Source organism: Astatotilapia calliptera, chromosome 13 (assembly GCF_964374335.1).
Source record: "Astatotilapia calliptera chromosome 13, fAstCal68.1, whole genome shotgun sequence".
In the NCBI taxonomy this organism is placed as follows: Eukaryota; Metazoa; Chordata; class Actinopteri; order Cichliformes; family Cichlidae; genus Astatotilapia; species Astatotilapia calliptera.
This window is the reverse complement of record NC_137434.1, coordinates 1,332,431-1,350,759: the sequence shown is the minus strand read 5'-3', so window position 1 is coordinate 1,350,759 and position 18,329 is coordinate 1,332,431. Positions and strand designations below refer to the sequence as shown.

The 18,329-nt window shown below is 43.6% G+C and overlaps 1 protein-coding gene across 3 annotated transcripts in view; it reads left to right on the top strand.

Moving 5' to 3' along the window:
* zswim8 (zinc finger, SWIM-type containing 8) overlaps positions 1 to 11,064 on the top strand; it is a 64,944-nt gene extending 53,880 nt beyond the window's left edge. For 2 of the 3 annotated variants that reach the window (XM_026189499.2, XM_080287702.1), the window contains 4 exons: positions 1,038 to 1,211; positions 1,296 to 1,415; positions 3,217 to 3,395; positions 7,764 to 11,064. In XM_026189499.2, the coding sequence (XP_026045284.2) occupies positions 1,038 to 1,211; positions 1,296 to 1,415; positions 3,217 to 3,395; positions 7,764 to 7,967 (677 nt within the window). In that variant the 3' untranslated portion in view covers positions 7,968 to 11,064. The remainder of the gene's footprint in view (positions 1 to 1,037; positions 1,212 to 1,295; positions 1,416 to 3,216; positions 3,396 to 7,763) is intronic. The other variant, XM_080287703.1, reaches the window with a different exon arrangement.
* Positions 11,065 to 18,329: the final 7,265 nt, after the last annotated feature.

The window sequence follows — 18,329 nt, the reverse complement described above, 5'->3', positions numbered from 1 at the left end:
AACAGCCCCATAGCATGATGTTTCCACCCCCATGCTTCACAGTAGGTATGGTGTTCTTGGGATGCAACTCAGTATTCTTCTTCCTCCAAACACGACGAGTTGAGTTTATACCAAAACGTTCTACTTTGGTTTCATCTGACCACATGACATTCTCCCAATCCTCTGCTGTATCATCCATGTGCTCTCTGGCAAACTTCAGACGGGCCTGGACATGCACTGGCTTCAGCAGCGGAACACGTCTGGCACTGCGGGATTTGATTCCCTGCCGTTGTAGTGTGTTACTGATGGTGACCTTTGTTACTTTGGTCCCAGCTCTCTGCAGGTCATTCACCAGGTCCCCCCGTGTGGTTCTGGGATCTTTACTCACCGTTCTCATGATCATTGTGACCCCACGGGATGAGATCTTGCGTGGAGCCCCAGATCGAGGGAGATTATCAGTGGTCTTGTATGTCTTCCATTTTCTGATGATTGCTCCCACAGTTGATTTTTTCACACCAAGCTGCTTGCCTATTGTAGATTCACTCTTCCCAGTCTGGTGCAGGTCTACAATACTTTTCCTGGTGTCCTTCGAAAGCTCTTTGGTCTTGGCCATGGCGGAGTTTGGAGTCTGACTGTTTGAGGCTGTGGACAGGTGTCTTTTATACAGATGATGAGTTCAAACAGGTGCCATTCATACAGGTAACGAGTGGGGGACAGAAAAGCTTCTTACAGAAGACGTTACAGGTCTGTGAGAGCCAGAGATTTTCCTTGTTTGAGGTGACCAAATACTTATTTTCCACCCTGATTTACGAATAAATTCTTTACAAATCCTACCATGTGGATTCATGGATTTTTTTTTTTTTCACATTCTGTCTCTCACAGTTGAAGTGTACCTCTGGTGCAAATTACTGACCTCTGTCATCATTTTAGGTGGGGGAACTTGCACAATCGGTGGCTGACTAAATACTTTTTTGCCCCACTGTACATTCATGCCCTTGATTAGTGAATGTAAACTTGTCATTGCTAACCAATGTACTGTGTCTGTTGTAATGTTGTAGTTGGTGGTGTTCACCCTGGCCCCACCATCCAGGCCATCCAGGGAGCATCTCTGCCCTCTCTATCCTCTCAGCCTGCCTCCTTGGTCAGCAGTCCTTTCCCAGCAGAAGATGAGCAGCACAGCCAGCCCATTAGCCAACAAGGCCTGCACTACTTGCATTCTGCTTATAGAGTTGGTGAGTAGTTTATGTTCTCTGATTATATGTTAGTCTAAGTAGTCTGCATTATTAACCAATATGTATTCCTTGTCTTCTGTAAAGGCATGTTGGCATTAGAGATGTTGGGCAGAAGGGCTCACAATGACCATCCCAACAACTTCTCCAGGAGCCCTCCTTATACTGAGGACGTCAAATGGTTGCTGGGACTTGCTGCCAGGCTAGGTGAGACTTTACCAAATAAAGGGACATCTCTGGCTGCACTGACCTGGACACATATTTGCATTCTGTTTGAAATCGGGGAAGTAAGATAATAAAAGAAATACTTGCTACAGAAGCCAATTTTGAAAAAAAAAAATACAAAAAAGGAAAGCCTTCAATTATATAGTAATGTTCTAGGTCTTAAGCCATCCATTATTTCTTTGCATTTTGCTGGGAAATGGCAAATAGATGCAACAATGTATTGAAACATTTGGAAAAATAAATGGAAATGAAGTATATGAGAACAGAGATTGTAAAATTATGACCATCTTTATTTTTCAACATAGCCTGAACTCTCTGTGGCGGATGGATGGGAATGATGATCCCATAAGGGATAAGGAAATAAAGAATAGAAAGAGTACAGTTTACATTTAATAAGCAACCAACTTGAATAAAAGTTCCACAGGTGCATAATGGGGGCCTTATACTGTAAGAGAGTGCAAAAATGTTACATATGCAATAATGGGGGGAAAAGACAAAAGTAAAAATGAAGTAAGACTGACACTGTGCAAGAGAGTAGTGCAAACTGTATTACTAAACTATATGAAAAAGAAGAAAGGGTAAAACCGATAACTATGTGTGGACTCTTCTGCCACAGAAAAACAGTTAGTGTACAGTTTTATAGAGAGTGGCAGGAATTTCCTGAAGCGTTCTTTATGGCAGGAAGTGTGAATCGGACTGAGGGAGAAGGAGCTCTGCTGCCTCGACATGTGGAGTGGATTTTGGTGTGATGGGTTCTCCATGATGGAGAGCAGTAAGCTCAGTGACCTCCTGTCCCTCACTGACCAATGATGCTTTCAGCTCTGCGGATTAGTTTGTTCATCCTGCCGGTATCTCTGGCACTGATGCTGTAACCATCCATCCATTCACTCCCGCTTATCCTTTTCAGGGTCGCGGGAGCCTATCCCAGCTGTCATAGGGCGAGAGGCGGGGTACACCCTGGACAGGTCGCCAGTCTGTCGCAGGGCTAACACATAGGGACAGACAACCATTCACACTCACATTCACTCGCACTTTCACACCTAGAGGCAATTTGGATTATCCAATTAACCTATCCCCACAAGCTGCATGTCTTTGGACGGTGGGAGGAAGCCGGAGTACCCGGAGGGAACCCACGCAAACACGGGGAGAACATGCAAACTCCACACAGAAAGATCCCGGCCTGATGGTGGAATTGAACTCAGGACCTTCTTGCTGTGCGGCAACAGTGCTAACCACCGTGCCACCGTGCTGCCCTGCCCTGCTGTAACCATGAAGACAAATAAACAGGCTTCACTCCAATCCACAGCTTCCTCTTCCTGACGTAGCAAAAGGATCAAATTAAATAATGAAGGGTCCTTTTAAAAAGGAAATAATGAAGCGTCACATGTCATTCAGTTTCAGACAGTTAGTCCTCTTCTTTTGTGTATGTTTCCTTTTTAGCTATTTTAATTGATGCTGGCTTAGCTATAAGCTTTCCTCTTTAGACTGCTTCAAGAGCATTTCAAGAGATAACGGGATTAACCGCTCCATGGTCATTTTCAGTTAAATTGTAATCTGTCTCGTTTTTTTTAATCTCTTCGACAGTTGATTTATTATTTGAAATTTTATAGATGATCTGTGTGTTGGCTGAAGTTTAATGCAAATCTGATTGAGACAGCGGTAGGAGTCAACTCAGGCAGCAATCCCTGGATCAGTTGACTCCTACCTCCATCTTAATCACTGTTACTCCTACCTGTCTAGATGGCTCAAGGCAGATTTTCTCTCACTCTTTCCATCCTGCCAGGAGTCAACTATGTGTACCAGTTCTGTGTTGGAGCAGCAAAAGGCGTCCTCAGTCCATTTGTCCTGCAGGAGTTAATCATGGAGGCCTTGCAAAGGCTGAACCCTGCCCACATCCATGCCCATCTTCGAACACCTGCTTTCCAACAACTTGTCCAGCGCTGCCAGCAAGCCTATCTGCAGGTACATCATATTCACCATAATACAGCGGTCCCTCGTTTATCGCGGGTGTTACATTCTAAAAATAACCCACGATAAGTGAAATCCGCGAAGTAGCCAACTTTATTTTTTACAATTTACAACAGATGTTTTAAGGCTGTAAAACCCGTCACTACACACTTTATACACTTTTCTCAGACAGGCATGAACATTTTCACATTTTTCTCTCTTGTTTAAACTCTAAAAGTTCAAACCTTCGTAGAAAAATAAGTCCAGTATTATAGGATGAAACCAGACACCCCCAGCTGCCGCTGACGGTGCCATATGTTTCATCGACATTGTTGCGTTTGTTGGGGAGAAAACTTACAAACATACAGTACAGCACTTCAGACTCACACTGCTAGCGAAGATTTGTGTAAATTTGACAATCTCGCGATATAGCGAGGGACCACTGTATTCATAATGGGGTTGATGACAAAGAGTAATGCAGGTTGGGCTGCAGGACTGATTCCCACAAGTATCTCATATTTATAGGTAATTAAAATCTTTTACAGCCAAAAATGTAATTCAGTCAAATAAAGTAAAACAAAGTTTTTCAGTAAGGAGAGTAAAAAGTATCAGACAAGGGAAAGCACGATAGAGCTGTTGCAAAAAGCCAGGTTCGGCCAATATTTGTCTACATGTGTTCGCAGACCCAAGTGACTGTCGTGGAAATTTTAACGAACAAGTCTGCAGACACGGTTACTATAATCAACACTGTTTATTATCACGCACACAAGAGAGAGTACATCCAGCAAGATGCTGTCATGCAGTCTCTGAGACGGAAGTGGAGCTCCCACTCCTTTATGCGTTCACAAAAAGGGAGGAAGTAACAAACTGATCATACCACCTCACGCGGCTCGCTATGAAACCTAACAAACACTCCACTACAACGAGTACGCTGTTTCATGCCCTTGGTATTATCAGCGCCCGCAAAAGAGAGTTGTTTTCTTCAGCTGTTGAGGTTGACATGAGTTGAGCTAGTTCTAGATTGTTGAGTGGAAGTTTCCATTACGCTGCCACAACTGAGCATAAGCACTGCAGCACTTTAAATGAGAAAAAAATTAATTTTCTATTACATGACCGATTGGGAATCTGTTGTGATAACCTGAATCTGATAATACCCTGACTCGATTGCCGATTTTGATTTTCTTTTTACATATTTTCTGTATTTTTTTTCCGGCCACTTCATAGTGACTGACATATCCTCCCAGCAGCTAATTGTCAGATGTTGTGGAGGCTGCACCGAGCAATTATGTAGATTTACAGCTCCAGTTCCAAAAGTTTGTGATGCTGTGTGAAATACCAGTTCAAACAAAACGCAATGACTTGTTAATCTCATAAAGCCATAATTTATTAACAGTAGAGCATCAAAAACATATCAAATGTTTAAACTGAGAAAATCTTCATGTCATCAAATTTAAAATGAACTGGGCAACTAGCTGAAAAGAAAGCTGAAAAGAAACCGCTATATGAACATTTTGAAACTAATTGAGGTTGAATGGCAACAGGTCAGTAACATGTCTCATCTTAAACATTTGAGATGTTCTTTTTGTTCGATTCTGAATAATATATGGGTTTATAAGATTAGAAAATCATTCTTTTTTAAATTTACATTTTTGTTTTTTTGGACTTAGGTTGTAAATCATTTAAGCACATCTGTAAGTTGGTTGAATTTTACAGTGGCCTAGCTTTGTAGAAACACTGTTGTAAACTAGAAAAATTTGCATTTCCTGCGAAAATGCTGTGTGGATGCCTTAACGCTGAAGATGTCTGCTGAAAAAAGCTGAAAAAGTTGAAAAGTTGCAAAAAGTTGTATGGCGGTGAAGAAACTGAAAATTCTGCTGAAAACAGGTGAAGAAGCAGAAATTTTTGATGAAAACAGGTGAAAAGCCAAAAATTCTATTGAAAGGGGTAAAGACGGAGAAATTTTTGCTGAAAAGTGGTAAAAAAAAAACGCTGCCCTGAGCAGGATTCGAACCTGGCCCACCTGGGCCCTATTTCAGGAAGCCGGTTTAGAAAACTCAGAGTGAAAAACGATACTCAGGGTTGAGTAACCCCGAACTGTCCAACTCGGAATATTCGGTTTCAGAAAGGCTGATAACAATTAGTTCAGTCAACGCGGAGTTGCTTTAACCCCAAGTTAAGCGCGCGCACGAGGATACATAAAGCCCTGATTAGTGGAGCACAGATTAAGCGAGTCACCATGGAGACGGAGGGAAAGAAGGTGCGGTCAATGTATTTTACAGCGCTTGAGGCCGAAATTCTGATGGCAGCATATGCCGATAACATGCAAATTCCGCGGAAAAAAGGTAACACAGCCTCAGCTGCAAAAGAAAGGGAGCATGCATGGCAAAACATAGCCGACAGAGTCAATGCGTGAGTGTTAATTTAAACATTGATCTAGGGATTTCCACCCATTTAACACGTTATTTTATTATATTTTATTTTATTTTTTATTTCATACATTTTATTTTGTGATGTGATGTGAGCGCAGGTGCAACCCAACAGGCCCCAAACGTGCCTGGCAGCAAGTAAAAATGAAATATAAAAATATAGTCCAAACAGGTAAGGTGTAATTGTATTATGAGCCATAGTGCTTGGTCTGTTTGTCCGATGTAAATCAATTGCAGTTAGAGGCTACATTAATTTCCCCTCTGTAAGCACTTATTGAAATTAGAAATGCTACAGGGAACTATGTACCTGTACATTAATGCTGTGGAAAGACTTCCTGTTCACATAGTCTCCTTCATTTACTGAAGGAGCAATGATTGGAATGTGAGTGCCATCTATACAGCCAATCACGCCTGGGAACCGTGAGAATAAATGTAAAATTTAAGTAGTAGTTCAAATATCACCACATCATGAATTAAGTTTCGTTCATCCTGATACCTGCAATTTTGTGGCATCCCTCTTTGATAAATCTTGTGGGTCTATGACCGGGGAACACCACAAACGAGTACACGAGACGTTTCAGTGCAACTGTAACATTCCTGACTGCCCGACAGACGGTAGCCTTGGAAACGTGCTCAGCGTCACCAATATTATACAGAAAGCTCCCGTTTGCAAAAAACCGAAGTGCAATACAAATAATATGTACAGAACTGAGAGAATGTCCGCGATGTGTCACATGAGCAATATTAGGCCTGAGGATGTTATTCAAATAAATTATAGATTGTGCTGAAAAACGGTAACGTTCACACAGGAGATCATCAGGAAATGATAAAATGTCCGAACGCGCTCTAATCACTCTCCCGGCGGAGAGCTCTGCGGAGAATTTGGGCTTCAACATCTACTGGCTCTTCAAGGGAGGGGCACGCCATGTCTGACACTTCCTACAGTCAGGTTTCTGACAAAGAGGCGGAGAATGTCAGGGTTAGTTGAAGTAAACCTGCTAGGGGGCAGGTTAGCTTCACGGAGTGTGTCGTCATAGTAACTCACTCAGAATTAATCTAAACTCGCTTTGTGAAACCGAAAACCCAGAGTTTTCGTTAACTCAGGGTATACTTACTCAGAGTTTGCACTAAACCGGCTTCCTGAAATAGGGCCCTGGTCTCAAGGCAGCCACTCATCTCACTGCGCCAAACTCATTCTCACACAGAATAGGTGGAGAGACTGACAATTTTGCTGAAATGAGCAGAAGCTGCTGAGAATTGTGCTGATAAGAGGTGAAAAGGCTGAAAATTTTGCAGAAAAGAGGTGAATCAGCAGAATTTCTGCTGAAAAGAGTTTTTTTTCTGAAAAAAGCTGAGATTTGTGCTGAAAAGAAGTGAAAATTCTGAAAATTTTCAGTTTTTTCTGAAAACAGCAGAAAAAACTGAAAAAACTGAAACTTTTGCTGAAAAGGGGTGAAAAAGCTGAAATTTGTGTTGAAAAGAGTTAAATAAGTTGAATTGGTAACTGAAAGAAATGTTGCCATAAGCGGGATTTGAACCCCGGCCTCCCAGTCTGAGAACGGCTGCTCATCTCACTGAGCTAAAACACAGCTCAGCCCAGCAAGGAAAATCAGTGACGCCATTGATAATATGGCAGAAATGGGCAAAAAAGATTGTATAAAAAATTCAATATCTCAAAAAGTATAGAAGTTATGAGCACCAAAAGTCATAGTAATAATTAGCAGAAAGAGCAGAATTTTTCGAAGTTTGAACGGTGCAAATAGCATGAACACTGAGAGAGTAGTTAAGCAGCAAAAAACGTACGGAAGCAACCAGAATAATAAAGAATAAAGAGAAACAGGAACTCATAAGGGCATCCACACAATTATAGTCCAGCATGTGTTATGTGTGAGTAGCTCCACTTAAATAGGAAGGTTCAGGCTACATTGTCCAGTGTCACCTCCTTTTCTCTCTGCAGCATATTCACCACCGGCTCATCCACCTGACACCTGCTGACTACGATGACTTTGTCAACATGATCCGCAGCGCAAGAGGTGCTTTCTGTCTGACTCCTGTGGGTATGATGCAGTTTAATGATGTGCTGCAGAACCTGAAAAGGGGCAAACAGACCAAGGAACTATGGCAGCGTATATCCCTGGAGATGGCAACCTTCTCTCCGTGAGCAGCACACTCGGGGAGACAAAATCTGCTCAGCGTCAGCCTGGGCCAAGAAGTCCCATCCAGCCTCCAGCATAGCTACTGCCACTGCACTGAGCTGACCACACTTACGTGTGATTTTGTTAGGGCCATTGCTTCCTGCTCCGAGGACTCAGTGAAGCGCACATAGGCAGTGCAATCGACTCCCATTCCCCAATTCACAGACTTACTTTCGTTTTTTGTGTTTGTCCACCAGAGCGTTGTGAAGTAGCCTGGTCACTTACCTGCTCTTCCTGGCTGATCTTTTATCATTGTTTATCGTTATGTAAATGTGGAATTCCGGTGTACTCCTTCCTTTCTTCATTTCTCCTCAACTTAAGACTGACAGGGATCTCTCCTCCTCATCCTCACTTCATTTTCACTGTTTTGTATTCTGTTTTTAGTTTTGTTTTAAAGGAAACCACTGCGTGAGTTATTTTTTATGCTGCAACATTCCTGTGTAGTGTTAGATGCTTCACTCACCAGAGTCTTGTCACCATGGATATGAATCATTACAGTGTGGGACAAAACAATGATTTGTGAGAAGAAGAAAAAAAGTTTAATATGAAGCATTTTATTGTCCCTATTGGTGAGGATTTTTCAGTATTTTGTTTAATCTTTTTTTGATACTTTGTAATAGGCTATGACACGTAAGCAAATAGGAATGGGACGAGAGTGAGGGAATGCTGAAGGTGCTTTTTCTGTTGTGTGGGATACATTTGTACATTTTAGCCTGCCTGAGAAGTGACATGAACAGCTCCAGACCAAAACCAGAGGCCACCTCACCACTGCTTAGGCAAACAATGTCTGCAAGGCCTTCTCGAGCTACACTGTCCAACAGTCAAAACACCTTATCAGTCCCATTTGGGCTAAGTTGTTTGTTTGTTTTAAAATAATTTTCCAATATAGAATCCCCAGATTTCCAGCAGCTGTCAGAACGTTTAATAGATCTTTTATATAAATATAAAAATGCTTTAAGGCAAACTAGATTTGCTTAATCTAATTTACAATGCTGTCTAAACACAGCTACTAAACAGACTCCTGACTAAAACGCAATAAAAAGAATTTAGAATAGCATGACCATAAATATTAAAATCACGCATCCAGCCCTTCTTCACCACATCTAAAGCACTGACTAGTTTAAATGCACAGAATACAGCAGTGTGGATGGAGATGGCAGACCTATTGGAAGCAGCATTGTCCATTTGACTGATCCACATCCTTTTTCGTCCAAAGTTTTCCATATTGTAAAAGCCAAACATACCGTGTAAACACTCCTTTATAAGCCTTTCGTTTGTCCAGTGCTATAGAGTGCATTTGCCTTGTTCTGATGCACCAAACAGAACTAAAACCACTGTTTGGATGATTGAAGTGTAAAAGAAAAACTTTCTGGCCGCACTCAGAAAAACCCAAATAAGCCACACAAAACTGAAATGTCTGCTTTATTATTCATGTGCCTGTTTTTGAAGGCTAGGAATTTGGTTCAGCAAATGTACATTTTTAGTGCAAACCATACACAGTGGACAAGTCCCAGACATTGCTGTCTCACCTTTCAACCACATTTGTTTTCTCTGCAGATTACACTGACATCTATTATAGTGTAATCAGTACCAGTCACCATATCAGCTTAGCGTTTTAGGTTGTCCGAGGTCCTGAATTATATGCTGCTCATGCTTTGTATACACTGTCACACATGTACAGTGTAGCTAATCATCTAAAACCCAAATGTTCTGAGACTATTACTTTGGCACCACGTTCTCTTAATTAGACATGGCTTTGGCTTTGCTCTGGAAAGTGCTATCTTCTTTGTTTTCAGTTTTCTGGTCCACTTAAGCCCCAACACTCTTCAAGACAGTTACCAGACACAAATGACACAGTGTGTTTGAGTGGCCCTCTTCTTCGATGTGGTTAGCTCATAGCCCATGGTGCTGTTACTTCAAGACATGTTGACACAGTCCAGGCAGCTGCTGTGGTTCTGAAACTGGCTCATTGGTTCTGGACCTCACAGGTGAAGGTGACGTAGTAGAAAATGTACTGTGATATTTTTGTATTTCTCAAAAGTGTAGTTCGATTGAAAAGTTGTATATGTGCTGATTGCAAAAGGTTCTAATTGAGAGTGCAAAGACAAAAAATAAAAGCAATAGTAAAAGTGTAGAGTTTACTTTAATAAAGATCATTGAAAACACTAAATTGCTTTGACTGATTTGTGGGTTTGAGTAGGGATTTATTTGTTTTGGCCAAACCAACGTGTTTCTGTGCAATATCTCACCCATGGCCACAAGAGTTAGCAGTTATCAACTGATAAATTAGTAAGACTCAGATTGTTCAATCCTTTTCCTGACAATACCCACTGTCATATATACTATACAGCAGTCCCTCGTTTACGTTACGTTCTAAAAATAACCCGCGATAGGTGAAATCAGCAAAGTAGCCAACTTTATTTATCTAAAATTATTATTATAGATGTTTTAGGGCTGTAAAACCCCTCACTACACACTTGTTACGTGTCTGCAGGCTGCATGTTTTCTTTCCCTCCCCTTTTGTTTGCCATTCCCTTAGGTCGCAGACTGCAGGCTGATGTCAATCTGGGGACGTCCAATTAATTAGAGGAGGGAGGCCCTGATTGGACAAACCAGGAGTGAAGCCCTTGATAAGGAGACTCACCTGTGGTGGGCGCGGCTCTCTTCCCTCCTTGAATTGTTTGACACATGTGTGACGGTTTCCTGCTGTCTTTCTTTTGTTTGATGATTGTGGTGGGAGTAAAGTGGACTAGGTGAGTTTGGGGACCCCATACACTTACTCACGTAGAGTCTTTGTGTTAGAAACACTAGGTAAGTAGGTTGGTGCCACCCATGTAATTTTGAGCTTGTTTTAAGTTGAGGTTTGGGTCTATCTCTCCTGTTTGTTGCTTTTCTAGGATAGTAGCTCAGCTCAGCTAAGTTTTGGTTTTGTCTTTTTGGTGTTTTTTTTTTTTTTTTTTGGCACAACCTAACTGTCCCTATTTCCCCCACATTTGTTGTTTGAGTCTGGGTTGTTTATTTTGTGAGAGCGCTGCCATTAAACCTTTTTTCATAACACCTGTACTGAGTTTCCGGAGTTGTTGTGTTATCCCCTCCTGCCCTCGGGGAGACGTAACACACTTTATACACTTTTCTCAGACAGAAATGAACATTTTCACTTTTCTCTCTTGTTGGGGAGAAAACTTACAAACATACAGTACAGCACTTCAGCACTGCTAGTGAAGATTTGTGTAAATTTGACAAGCTGAACGCATTCTGTACTGTACAGGAGACACAGCACGAGATTGGCTGTAAACCATTGTCAGTAAATCAGGACCCAGAACACAAAGCATTGTTTTAAAAAAAGATTTGCACAAAAAAATTCTGCGAAACGGCGAGGCCACGAAAGCTGAAACGCGATGTAGTGAGGGACCACTGTATTGCCAAAATTCCCACAGAAATCCAAATCATCAAATTCAAGTGTTCCAATTGCTTCCATGACCACAGGTATGTAAAATCAAACACCTAGGTATGCAGACTGCTTTATTTGTGAGAGAATGGCTCACTCTCAGGAGCTTAGTGAATGCCACCTGTGGAATAAGTTCAGTCGTGAAATTTCCGAGAAGCTTCTTTAGTTCATCATTTCTCTTCTCTGATGAGAGGTGAAACATCTTCAAGCAACTTAAAGAAGTCCAGACACTTTTCTTTCCAAGCTCCTTAGACTACGATGACCTGAATGACTGAGAACACAGATATCTTGCTACTAAATATTGCGCAGTCAACTGTTAGTGGTGGTATTATAGCAAAGTGATAACGATTAGGAATAACATCAACCATGCTACAAAGTGGTAGGCTACGTAAAATCACAGAGCGAGTTCAGCAGACTGTGAGGCACACAGTGCACCAAGGTTGCCAACTTTCTGCAGAGTCAGTGGCTAGAAACCTCCAAATTTCATGTGGCCTTCAGTTTAGCCCAATAACAATGCATGGAGAGGTTCACAGAATGGGTTTCCACGACCGAGCAGCTGCATCCAAGTAAAGCTGCCACGGGACTGTAAAGACCTCACAAATGCACTTTGAAAGAATGGTCTAAAATTCCTATAAACACAGTACTAACCCTTGTGGAAACCCTTCCCAGAAGAGTTGAAGCTGTTCCAGCTGGAAAGCTAATGAAGCAATCCATTTTGTCCATTTTGTTTACCAATCAAGATATTAGAAGCAGGGCCTGTAGGGTTTGGAAGTCGGCAGATGGACCCTGCATGGTTTGTTTTTTTTTCTATGAACTATATACAGTATATATACAGTGTATATATAACCGGGTGATGTCCAGTGTAGTTCTTTTCCCATGTCCCAAATAATTAATATCGTTTCAAAGTTACAGTCTTAGAACAGTTATAACTTAATTAGAGCTCCCCTCTGTGAATCGTTACCTTATCGTGGTGAAGGGGTTTGTGTGTCCCAGGGATACCAGGGGCTATGTTGTATGGGGGCTTTTGCCCCCTGGTAGGGTCTCCCATGGCAAATTGGTCCTGGGTGAGGGACCAGACAAAGAGCGATTCAGAAGAACCCTATGAAAAGACCATCCAGGGAACAGATCACCCTGCCCGGGGTAGGGTTACCGGGGGGCCCACCCTGGAGTCATGCCCAGGGAGGGTGCCCGAGCGTGAGCGTCTGGTGGCCGAGCATTAGTCCATGGGGCCCGGCCAGGCACAGCCCGAAAAAGGGACATGCGCCGATCTTGCTGCAGGGTCACGGCTCGCAGGAGGCATGGTAGGGGTCAGGTGCAATGTCGGGCGGCGGCCAGGAGAGGAGGTCCTGGCGGACCGATTCCGGGCTACCAAGACTGGCAATTGGGACGTGGAATATCACTTCTCTGGTGGGGAAGGAGCCTGAGCTAGTGCGTGAGGTTGAGAGGTACCGGCTAAATATAGTCAGGCTCACCTCAATGCATGGCTGGGCTCTAGAACCAGTCTCCTGGAGAGGGGCTGGACTCTGTCTCAGTCTGGAGTTGCCCCTGGTGAGAGGCGTCGGGCTCGGGTGGGTATCTTGGTATCCCCTTGGCTTGCTGCAGGTATGTTGGGGTTTCTCCCAGTGGACGGGAGGGTTTGTTCCCATCTGTGCTTATGCACCAAGTGGCAGTTCAGCTTACCCAGCCTTCTTGGAGTCCCTGCGTGGGGCACTGGAGGGTGCTCCCCCTGGGGACTCTGTTGTCCTACTGGGAGACTTCAATACTCATGTTGGCAACGACAGTGAGACCTGGAAGGGCGTAATTGGGAGGAACGGCCTCCCTAATCTGAACCCGAGCGGTGTTTTGTTATTGGATTTCTGTGCAAATCACAGTTTGGCCATAACGAACACCATGTTTGAACATAAGAGTGTCCATAAGTGCACGTGACACCAGGACACTCTAGGCCACAGGTCGATGATTGATTTTGTAATTGTGTCACCAGACCTGAGGCCATATGTTTTGGACACTCGGGTAAAGAGAGGGGCTGAGCTGTCAACTGATCACCACCTGGTGGTGAGGGAGGATGCTGGGCAGACCTGGCGCGCCCAAACGTACAGTGAGGCTGTGCTGAGAACGTCTGGCAGAGGCCCCGGTCCACGAGATCTTCAACTCACACCTCCGGCAGAGCTTCAACAGCATTCCAAGGGAGACTGGGGACATTGAGTCTGAATGGTCCATGTTCAGCACCTCGATTGCCGAAGCCGCTCCACTGAGCTGCGGCCGCAAGATAGTTGGTGCCTGTCGTGTAGCCACGAAGCTGAAGAAGGAGTCCTTCCGGGCTTGGTTAGCCTGTGGGACTCCAGAGGCAGCTGATAGGTACCAACAGGCCAGAGATTCTGGCAAACCATCTGGCGACTCAGGAGGGGAAAGCGGTGTTCTACCTGCACTGTGTGTAGTGAGGGTGGAGTGCTGCTGGCTTCAACTGAGAAAATTGTCAGGTGGTAGCAGGAATACTTCGAGGATCTCCTCAATCCCACTGGCACGTCTTCCGTGGTGGAAGCAGAGTCTGGGGACGAAGGGGATGACCCGCCAATCTCTGAGGGCGAGGTCATTGAGGCAGTTAAACAACTACTTGGTGGTAGAGCCCCTCGGTGGATCCTGTGGGGGGTCTCAGGATCTCATCTCTGCTTTTTACAGATGATGTGGTCCTGTTGGCTTCATCAGGTGATGGCCTACAGCTTGCCTTGGAAAGGTTCGCAGCCGAGTGTGAAGAGGTGGGAATGAGAATCAGCACCTCCAAATCTGAGGCTATAGTCCTCAGCCGGAAAAGGGTGGAGTGCCCACTCCGGGTAAGGGACAAGACCCTGCCCCAAGTGGAGGAGTTTAAGTATCTCGGGGTCTTGTTCACGAGTGATGGGAGAAGGGAGTGGGAGATCGACAGACGGATTGGTACAGTGGCTGCAGTGATGCGGATGCTGTACCGGTCTGTTGTGGTGAAGAGAGAGCTGAGTGTAAAAGCGGAGCTCTCAATTTACCGGTCGATCTACGCCCCTACCCTCACCTATGGTCACGAGCTGTGGGTAGTGACCAAAAGAATGAGATCGCGAATACAAGCGGCGGAAATGGGCTTCCTCCGAAGGGTGGCTGGCCTCTCCCTCAGAGATAGGGTGAGAAGTTCGGCCATCCGGGAGGGGCTCAGAGTAGAGCCGCTGCTCCTCCACATCGAAAGGAGCCAGCTGAGGTGGTTCGGGCATCTGACAAGGATGCCTCCTGGGTGCCTCCTGGGTGAGGTTTTCAGGGCATGTCCCACTGAGAGGAGGCCCCGGGGCAGACCCAGGACAAACTGGAGAGATTATATCTCTCGGCTGGCCTGGGAACGCCTTGGTGTTCCCCCGGATAAGCTGGAGGTGGTGGCTTGGGAGAGGGAGGTCTGGGCTTCTCTGCTTGGGCTGCTGCCCCCGCGACCCGGCCCCGGATAAGCGGAAGAAAATGGATGGATGGATTGATTAGAGCTCCAACTGAGAAATTAGGTCAGGGACCTAAAAGATTCATTCTTTTAAATAAAACATTTGCAAATGTCACTAACTTCTATCTTATTTAACAAACTTACATTTCTTAATTGCTCTGACATTTGTTTAACAGAGGTGATATGTGTCAGATGCAGAGGTGGGTAGTAACGAGTTACATTTACTCCGTTACATTTATTTGAGTAAGTTTTTGAAAAAAATGTACTTTTAAAGTACCTTTTTTGCATGATACTTTTTACTTGAGTACATTTGTGAAGAAGAAACGGTACTTTTACTCCGCTACATTTGCAAAATTCGACTCGTTACTTTAAAAAAATAAAATAAAATTAGTCTAACACATTAGATAACATGCCACTAGTGGAGTTTCCGGTAACATTTTTGCCAATGAGATGTGGCCATGCAGTCACATGACCAGTTTGAAACTGTGGCGGGCAGAGTGGCCCAAGCGTTTCAAAGTAGCAGACACACGGAAAGAAGAAACATGAAAACATGGCAGAGTCTACGCTAGAGCTGAAGAGGATGAACAGCATTTTCCTCACATACAAAGAATGTTTCGCTTAAAAGCAGCACAAAAGAACAGCTATGTCTTCAGTGTCTGTGTCTTCAGTGAGAGCCAAAACAAACCAACTTTTCAGCGTGAAATAACTCAACTCGTGTAACCTGAGGAAACGGTAAGTTTTCTCTAAATATCTTTTTAGCTGTAGTTAGCTGGATGTCAGTCTTATGTTGCAGCAGCTGTGTCGAGCTCGAGCTGCGAGTCTGATACTCTGATGCGACCTGAGTGTTCAAACTGTGCGTTCATAACATGAAGCTTATCATACAAAATCGGTCCCTTGCTCTCCCTCTCTCTGTCTTTCACTCACAAAGACACACACACACACACAACACCATCAACTTTGCTAAATTACTACTGAAAAACATTAGGCAGCTGTAATTGAGCAGCAATGTCCATCCAGCTCTTTTCATGGTTGTTGTAGTCGTGATAATTTTGTGAGGCCACATTGAAAAGCCTCGGATACGGAAGCGTAGAGCTGCCACCCAGGCAAAAGAAAAATAGAGCTATATCACGTTATAACGTGAGAATGTAATGTTTGTACAATATACTATCACGTTATTACAATATACATAATTATCACGTTCGTACAATATAAATATTATATTGTACGAACGTGATATTATATTGTTCAAGCGTGAACAGTATATTGTACAAACATTAAAAGTATATTGTTATAACAATAAACTTTTCACATTATAACGTGATATAGCTCTATTTTTCTTGCCTGGGTGGCATACGCTTACGTACTCGGATGAGCTTTCCAAAGTTCTACAAGTTGTGCCTCCATCTCTTGTGTCCAGATCACACCCTGCACCGCCGTGCTGCTCCACCTTTTCTCTTTCATTTCTGTGTTTGTGCGTGCGCAGTGTGAGAGGCTGCCTTGAGGGGCGACAGGATTTCAAACAGGTTTGATTATCATGCGACCAAACGATTGATGATTGGGAGCTGGTCGTCAGGTGTTAACTGCTTTTCGTTACCCCATGTATACTACACGATGCACGACACACGATTAAGGCAAAACTCGGGCCGATCCCCAAAATGGTTGCGCAACTGAAAAATCGGCTCAAAATGGGCCAAAAATCGCACAGTGTATGGACAGCTTTTGAAGGCTAGCTCCAAACAAATATCTGCAGTTTGGCAGTGTATACAGCACTATAATGACCAGACCTAATTCTTTTGAAAACCATACATCTTTCCACAGGTCTCCACTTCATCAGACATCACCTAGACTCAGAGCTGGATGAGGCCAGCACAAACAGAAGCCTAACCAACAAAGATGATGGATCCATGGGGTCAGGAAAGCCAGAAGCAGAGGAGCTGGAGAGGTACCTTTCATGTCCATTCACTGGAGGTGTGGATCTATTGCATGGCGTTCAAGAAGCTGTCGATCACAACCAATACAGCTCTTCCTGCATCTGGAGCTTGTGAAGGACTTCTCAGTCATGCAGGACTCTTGTTCACTGCTAAATAGTCACAGCTTCACAGAAAGAACCTTGAGAGCAAACTGCTGCTGAAGCTTAACCATCACAATGGCACATTTTTGCTAAATATGCAGAAATAGATGCACACCCATACAATTTATGGTAAACTGAGCTGCCTTGTATGAACATATGTTGAAGATGTCTCATGCTGATGTTTCTCTGAGGCTGCTGTGCCATTTGGAGCAAAAATGAATATAAAGTTTACAGCATATATTGTCACTGGAAATTGTTTGCACTGTTTATACATTTATATTATTTACTGTAGGTATTGGTGAAAAAAGCTTTGTTGTGAAAAACTGAAATCTGGAAATTAGAATTGTTGTGCCCTATTTCGTTGATGTTTTTACATATATTCCTGTTGAAAATACTAAAGTTTGTATATGTATTTATATTTGTTTGTCTGATAGCATTTATTTATAAAATAAATCTGACATTTCAAACAGTTACTCGCTACTTGAGTAGTCTTCGCCAAGTACTTTTTTACTCTTACTTGAGTAACTTTTTTGATGAGTACTTTTCACTTTTACTTGAGTAATAATATTTTAAAGTAATGCTACTCTTACTTGAGTACAATTTTTGGATACTCGACCCACCTCTGGCGACTGGACAGGAGACCGGGCTGCTAAGGGCGACTGGACAGCTGGCTGAACTGAGGGCTGGAGTGGTGGTTGTGATGAAAATGGAGTTGTTGGAGGAGTAGCTGACTGAGCTTCAGGCTGGGCAGCTGACTCAAAAAACATAGCCCCAGAATAAACAATCCCAAGGTCCAAAGAAAGAGAAAAAGTGTCCTTTTCACTCACCACAGTTGGCTGCTTTGACATCCTGAAGTCTGGCTGTGGGGTGATGCGCTGGTGGCGCGTCCGTTGCTTCCTCCTCAGTGATGGATTCGATGGGCCGGGTCACATAACTTATTCACAGAATCAATTATATCCTCCCAAAGATCATCAGACGGGAAGAGTGCTGCTGGGTCCATGTAGTGGTCGTATCATTCTGTCATAGGTAATAGGCTGTGTGACAGGCAGTAAAAAGGACCCAAAATGCAAGACTCTCAAAGACGGGGCTGGAACTCAAAACGCAGCTTTATTGCTGGAAAAATCTCCTTAAAAATTAACTCTCACAAAAGCAAAATGGATTGTTATATAGCGCTTTTCTACTCTCACGGAGTACTCAAAGCGCCCTATACAACATGCCACATTCACCCAGTCACTTTCTCTAAACTTAGTGCTGTCTAAACACATTTACACTCCGATGGATGTCTCAGAGAGCAACTTGGGGTTAGTATCTTGCCCAAGAATACTTGACATGCAGACTGACATGCAGACTGGAGGAGCCAGGGA